This window comes from Acyrthosiphon pisum, chromosome A1 (genome assembly GCF_005508785.2).
Source record: "Acyrthosiphon pisum isolate AL4f chromosome A1, pea_aphid_22Mar2018_4r6ur, whole genome shotgun sequence".
In the NCBI taxonomy this organism is placed as follows: domain Eukaryota; kingdom Metazoa; phylum Arthropoda; class Insecta; order Hemiptera; family Aphididae; genus Acyrthosiphon; species Acyrthosiphon pisum.
Window position 1 is genome coordinate 33399763 of NC_042494.1, and position 7550 is coordinate 33407312.

The 7550-nt window shown below is 25.3% G+C and overlaps 1 protein-coding gene across 18 annotated transcripts in view; it reads left to right on the top strand.

Annotated features, from left to right (window-relative positions):
* The window catches only part of LOC100163331 (dentin sialophosphoprotein), a 16922-nt gene that overhangs the window by 8057 nt on the left and 1315 nt on the right, over positions 1-7550 (top strand). For 4 of the 18 annotated variants that reach the window (XM_008188595.3, XM_008188597.3, XM_008188593.3 and 1 more), the window contains exons 13-24: positions 453-490; positions 552-634; positions 871-1020; positions 2223-2262; positions 3755-3775; positions 4849-4991; positions 5079-5084; positions 5160-5462; positions 6126-6308; positions 6371-6583; positions 6680-6799; positions 6875-7015. In XM_008188595.3, the coding sequence (XP_008186817.1) occupies positions 453-490; positions 552-634; positions 871-1020; positions 2223-2262; positions 3755-3775; positions 4849-4991; positions 5079-5084; positions 5160-5462; positions 6126-6308; positions 6371-6583; positions 6680-6799; positions 6875-7015 (1441 nt within the window). The remainder of the gene's footprint in view (positions 1-452; positions 491-551; positions 635-870; positions 1021-2222; positions 2263-3754; positions 3776-4848; positions 4992-5078; positions 5085-5159; positions 5463-6125; positions 6309-6370; positions 6584-6679; positions 6800-6874; positions 7016-7550) is intronic. The other 14 variants (XM_008188596.3, XM_008188600.3, XM_008188598.3 and 11 more) reach the window with 14 other exon arrangements.

A 7550-nucleotide genomic window follows, 5' to 3' on the forward strand; every position in this document is an offset into this window, starting at 1 on the left:
TATATTAGTCAATAAGTTATAATAATTACCATTGTATTTAATTAAATTAATAAACATATTGTTCATATTTTTTATAAAAATTGTCATTGTGTATTTTATGTTTATTCTATTTTAAACAACTGACCCAAAATTCTACCGGCCATTAATTAACATAAGATTATTATTATTATTATTATTACAAAACCTCATATCAGTTGTATGACTGAAAGAAGTTTAACTTCATCCCCGCGTACTTCTTACACGCTCGACTTTTTTTTTTTTTTTGAGTTACGGTACTTGCTTTAAGTACACTATTATTATTTTTATCATTGGTTCAAAATAAAATTGATTATTGCCTATTGGTATGAAATATTAGTAATGTTTATCTTTTAAGATTTAATGTTGAAGTATAATATACTTCTAATACAAAATTATTTATTTTTAACTTAATCTCTTCTTTGTTTTTTTAACAGGCATAGAGGAACTGGATCTGGACCTAGTGGTGACGAAGGTATTTATATACTTATTATTTTCTATGGTTTTAGTTTTACTTACATGTGTTTATTTACTAGAAGAAGCTGATACAGACTTAGAAACAGATAGACTCTTAGGACAACAAAGAACTGATGACACTGGATTCTTTGATGAAAAATCTGTAAGTTTTTTAAATAAGTTATACAATTGTTTCCCTAACACTTTGATAACCCCTAGTGGTTTTATAGTATTTACTCAAGTGGCGTATATTGTTTGAGCAATTGTGACATGTGTTTCTAACCCAGTCGGTCAATTATTTTAATTTTTAAATTTAATTTTTGAAAAAAAAAAAATAAGTATTTAAGTTACGAAAAATTAAAAGAAAACAAATTAGTTTTGTATAAAATATCACCACAGGACTGGAAGAAGTCAAAAACACGGTCTATGTTACCGTTTAGTTTGACGTCGTCATCAAGCAATACGTCCACACATCCTACACCCGTAGAACCGGCTGCTATAATTGAAAAACCATTCATCGTAACCCAAACCCTTAACCCTGCAAAAAAGGTTTGCCTATGTGCTTTTGTGTTCAATTTTAGACATTTTAATAGTTTATTAATTTAATTCATTTTTTTTGGCTGTAGTTCTCTGTCATAAATATATTTTACACTATTTTTTTTTTTGTATTTGCATTACACAGTTTTGACTTTGGCTTTTAGTACCTACTACCTACATTTCTTACAACAGGTGATGATTTTATAGAATGAATTAGAAAACTTTGTGCTGTTAATAAAATGATTCATTATTTCAAATATCTTTTCTTTTACAATCGCTGTAATTGGTTAATTATCTTAGTATTACGATAATAAGTATTATCATTTATATTAAATTGTAACTAGTTAAAATTCTCTAGTAAATTTCTACTCTTGTGTTACTAGTTGTTATTTTTTATGTGATTACTTTTGAATGATATTAAAAAATCATTTAAATCAACCTGTAAAAAATATTGTTAAAAAAAAAAACTATGAAAAAAAATTCTAAATATAGATGTTTAACTATTCTCAATTTGATCAAATATGATTTACTTTTTGTTTTTTTAATGTACTTTAATCTATTTTTTCAGTTCTAAGTATCTTACAAATGTGTATAACAGATTTGTATTTTGATGTATGATTTTTTTAAATTTAATTAACTCACCAAAAGAAAATATATTGTTATGCAATAGCTTAAAATCTAACAAATTCCTATAAAATATAATTAATAACATCCAATTTTCATTTCAAAATTTGCCAAAAATAGTTGATTAACATTTTGTTGTTTTATAAGTATATAGATACTTTATATTTAAATAAAAAATAACCATAAAAAATCTGACTTTATTATAACTAGAAGCAATTTAAGACTTGAAAATTGTAGAACAAATAAGTCTAGTTCTACATTTAAAACATTAAACCCAAATTCAAAATATATGTTTTATATACAAATTAAGTATTTTTATTATTATTTCTATATAGACTATTCAAACTATTATTATAAAATCAATTTAATAATCACTTGTTGTTAGAATTTTTATTTTTATTGTATCTGCTTCATTCCATATAAATAAATGCTTTACAAATGTTGTAATCCTTTAGTTATTTATGTAGTATTATTTCTCTGTATTGAATATTGGAATGAAGTATTTTTAAATTATTTTTATGTTGAATTGTTAAAATTTCAACATATGTTTGAGTTATTGATTTCATTGAAGATAATATTTTTTCCCATAGGAGAAAGATGGAACTAAGAAGAAAGCTCGCAATAAAGAAGGTCAGTAAAATTGAAATGATAAAATAATTAATTTAATAAATTGTAAAAAAGTGAATAAGCGCTAATATATTATTATGCCGCATGGAAAATTGAGAAGCAATTTTCAGCAGTTTTCAATAATGATTTTGTTTTAATGCTTTTATTGCTAGCCAACACATTAAAGGCAATATATTATAGTTTTATATAAAAATATTATTTTAACAACAATTATGCTTCACTAAAAAACTTAACTAAACTTGAGGTTATGAATAATGATGCTTTTTACACTTGCTATCAGCTTGCCTGTTAGCAGCAAAGTACGTCGAGTTTGTTAGTTACAAATGTTTTTTATTATACAAAAATTATTATCACCGCCAATATGTAAACTTAATTAATATATAATATCTATAGGTTTCTAAAGTGAAGGTAGAAGTTTATTAAATGTTAAATGTATTATATATGTGTCCTTAACACTTTTAGTGAGTGGGAAGACTACTTCAAAAATTGTATATTGCTTATTTACTAATTTAAAAATTTGATATCTTTGTAAGACAATTTTTTAAATCCCCGATAGTTTTTATGAGATAACAAAATTCACATTTTATTTTAAAATGTAGTCCAAAATAATGTACCTGACTAAAAATGGACTCTTGATGGTTATAAGTAAAGTCAGGTGGATGGTAGGTAAGTGAAAAACGAGGGAAAGTGGCTAATAAAGTCCTATAAAATACGAAAATATGATTTAACGAAAAGTTACACTGTATTAAATATGTCGTTTGAGTATGACCCACTTGACAGTATGCATTATTTTAATCCTCAACATCAAAAATGTTTACAGATTATTTATTTTAGCGTTTTACATGCAGTATAAAATATTTAAAAAAAAACCTATTATATTTTAATTGTATATATAGTTTTAGAAATTTGTTATTATTTTATAAAATGTACCATTTTAATCTAAGACATGAACATTCAAAACATTGGTTAATGGTTATCGTAATTTATCCCAACTGTAGTATAGGTACATAATAACAGAATAATCAAATAATATTTGTATTTATACATTTATATATATACATTTTGATGAAAAAGATTTTATTATGATGATTCATTTTTATTTATTTAGATAAAATATATAATTTTGATTTCTAAAACGTTACCTAACATTTAATTCAAATTTTTTTATAATATTGTTATATTTTTAATATAAAGCTTTATTTTAAATAAAATATTTAATAAATGGCTATTACAATTTTCACTTAAATTTTTATATAAGTAATTAAATCATAAAAAAAATATGCAATTACACTGAGTAGTGAGTACACAGAAATACATTCAGATACCTTTTTCAAACACTTTTAATATTTAATACAACCTAGGATTTTGCCATGAGAGCAAAGCAAGACAAGTTCCCCAAAAACCTAATATCCAAAAGAATTTTTATTTGTGTGTAAATATACTATAATATATTATGTATCTTAACAGCTTTGTTTTGTTTTTGTTATTCCGTTAGGAATACCTCAACACCAAACAGGTATGCTTTGATAAGAATGAATTATTTTCTTATAACTTTATCTGCACGGTTTTAACGACATTTCGCACTAAAATTAATATATATTTATATAATATATATTATACATAATCATTATGATTTTAATATTAAATTAATTTCTTTAAAATTGTTTATACTCTTCAATTTTTATGAAGTTATGTTATACTGATTTTTATATTTAATTTTTTTATGCTACTTTGGCTAAATAATTATTCGCTTTTAATTTGAAAACCTTACATTCTCACTCTAAACCATATTTTTACATTATAAAATATACCATTTAGTTTACTGTGGAATTATGTTAAATTTTTGTCTAAAGAAATGGATTTGGATTTATATATTTAATTTATTTTCCTTGCTTCTATGAGTGCACGTTTCATATAATAGTATTGTGACTTTGAAGTTGTGTGTTAAGTTTTAAATAATTAATATTTATTATTTAAACTATAATATTGTGAATGAATAGTATACATTTTGACGTTTTGTAGCTCTTAGGTCTGTTAGTTGTGTTAAAAACAAAATTAACAATTGTTCATATTATTTAATATTAAAAAGGGAATTAATGATAGTTGTTAAATTTTTGTGACCTAGAATGTATATTATATTTTTAAAATACTATTTCCACTTTTTTCTTTTTTTATTTAAATTCATTATTCTAACACTAACAATATTGCTTTTATTTTTTTTTATCAACTGCACAACACGGAATTAACACAATATTGCACTTGATTGCACGGTAAGTCCAATATAACACACAACTTTTATAATCAACATTAAACACTCGCTTTAAATATGTTAACGTTGTGAAATTGTCAACGATTAAATTTTAATTATATATACGTGCAAAATATTAGAACAAAATAGTAATATCTAATACTTCATTACAAATTTTCTTTAAGTTGTTACATATCAACGTTTTATTACCTTATATTAAAACCTTACAAGACTAGTGATTGAAATTGTATGAATGTGAAAGTGAAATTAAATTTATTTGTTTAAGTATAGTTACCTAAAATTTGTTCTCATATATTTTTTAATTTTTATTTCGAATTTAGTTATGATTCACGAACCTGCAGTATTAATTGAAGGTGTTTTATTCCGAGCACGCTACTTGGGTTCTACGCAGTTGGCTTGTGAAGGACAACCGACAAAAAGTACTAGGATGATGCAAGCCGAAGAAGCAGTGTCTAGAATAAAAGTAATGTAACTAATAATATTTTGTTTTTAATCTTTTCTATATTCAATTTATTTTATTCTGCTTCGTTACATTTGGATAATAAAATAGGCTTTGGTAAGTTGGATGAGTAAAATAAATCAATGTTAATATTAATAATATTGCAATAATAATTTTTATTTGTTTTGGCAGGCTCCTGATGGCGAGACTCAACCAAGTACAGAAGTGGATCTTTTCATATCAACTGAAAAAATAATGGTTCTCAACACTGACTTGAAAGAAATTATGATGGATCATGCCCTCAGGACCATTTCTTATATAGCCGATATTGGTGAATTGGTTGTGTTAATGGCCCGAAGACGTTGTTTCCTTACACACCAAGCATCTGAATCCACCACAGAAACTGCATTAGTGCCTTCAAGTGTAAACGGCATTGACAAAACAGCCAACAATAGAACTCCCAAAATGATATGCCACGTTTTTGAAAGTGATGAAGTAAGATATCTAAATTATCTAAATTATTCATAATTGTATCTAGAATTTGATAATAAAATTGGCCCCTCCATCATTTTTTGATTGTTTTTTTTTTTTATATTTACTCAAGTGTAAATTGACTGACACATGTCATGTACTATTGATATTAACTATGTAGTTTTCAAAAATATTAAATACCTATTATATCAGTAATAATACGTATTTTTTTTTTATATCTAACTAGTGATGTACAATTTTAGTAATTTTAAAATTTAACTAATTTTTTAATAGAGCTGACTTATTTACTTAAGGAGCACAACAATTAAAAATATTCATTGCATTTTGAAGTATATTTCATAACATTAAAAATATACTGTAATTTAAGTAATTTGTTTTTAACATAATTAATAAGTACAGAAGTAATGATAATATTAATAATTGCGTGGTAATAATAGCATTTGCAGTATTGCCTTTTTATCACAACAAAATGTATGTAATTAAAAACAAATAAAATTTTTTTCTTGAAAATGTCCTACTTACATCAATATACTTAACTAGAAGTTTTAAATTGATGGTTAGCAGTTTTTAATAAATATGTACTATGATATATTGAGATGGTGAACATATTATTTTAAATTAATACATCTGAAATTTTCTTTTAATAATTTTTTTTATTATGCTTAGGCACAGTTTATTGCCCAATCTATTGGCCAGGCCTTTCAAGTGGCATATATGGAATTCTTAAAAGCAAACGGCATCGAAGATCATAGTTTTGTCAAAGAAATGGACTATCAAGAAGTATTAAATTCACAAGAAATATTTGGAGATGAATTGCAAATGTTTGCAAAAAAAGAATTACAAAAAGAAGTATACTACAATTTGTTTGATTAATATCAGTTATACTAATGTTTTTTTTGTTTTGCTGTCAGGTTGTAGTGCCAAAATCTAAAGGTGAAATACTCGGTGTTGTGATTGTTGAGTCGGGTTGGGGTTCAATGTTACCTACTGTTGTGATAGCCAATCTGGCTCCAGCTGGAGCAGCTGCACGATGTGGTCAGTTAAATATTGGTGACCAAATAATTGCTATTAATGGTGTATCACTAGTTGGCCTCCCATTGTCCACTTGTCAAAATTATATCAAGGTACTGTTTATTAAATGTATTCATCACACTGTTGCTTTAATTAGCCTAAACTTTTAAATTTTAATAAATTGTTATTCTTTTTTTTATTTTTTAAAGAATTCTAAACCTCAAACAGTGATTAAATTAACTGTTGTTCCATGTGCCCCTGTGGTCGAAGTGAAAATAAAAAGACCTGACACTAAATACCAACTTGGTTTTAGTGTTCAAAATGGTGTGGTAAGTGATAATTATATTTATTTTATTATTTGTATTTAAATTAAAGTATTAAGTATATTTTATTTTATTTAACAGATATGCAGTTTACTTCGTGGTGGAATTGCAGAACGTGGTGGAGTACGAGTTGGCCATAGAATTATTGAAATAAACAATCAAAGTGTGGTAGCTGTGCCACATGAAAAAATTGTCAACCTGTTGGCAACTTCAGTCGGTGAAGTAATAAGACAATGTTTTTAGTTATTACAAATTAAATACTTTGAGAAATAAATTGCAATAGTGAATCACTTATAGATCATAATATGAGACGTTTTCATAAACAATAGGGACTTGATACTTTTTTTTAAATATAAATATTAATTAATATACTATTAAAATGAATCTCCTTCGAAACATTGGCCTACTTAAAGCACTTGTTCCAACGGTGTTGCCATTTTTTTATGCACATCTGCATTTATTTCTGATGAATGAAGTTATTGATTTGAGTTGAATACTACAATATTTATTAATTATTAATTAATGGTTTTATCTGTAATATCGCATCTCATTTGTAGTTTTATTTTAAGTTAAGAGGATGTCACACTCGCATGTGTTGTCTCCGTCTTACACGTCATGTACGTCATAGACAAAACACGTTTACACAGTCTGAGTTGAACTCTCAATTTTGGTTCTAGAGTGAAAATACCTATTATAAAATTGAACTGTGACAACATTTCTGATGGCAAATTGTTGCATTTTTTTTTTAAATTTAAAT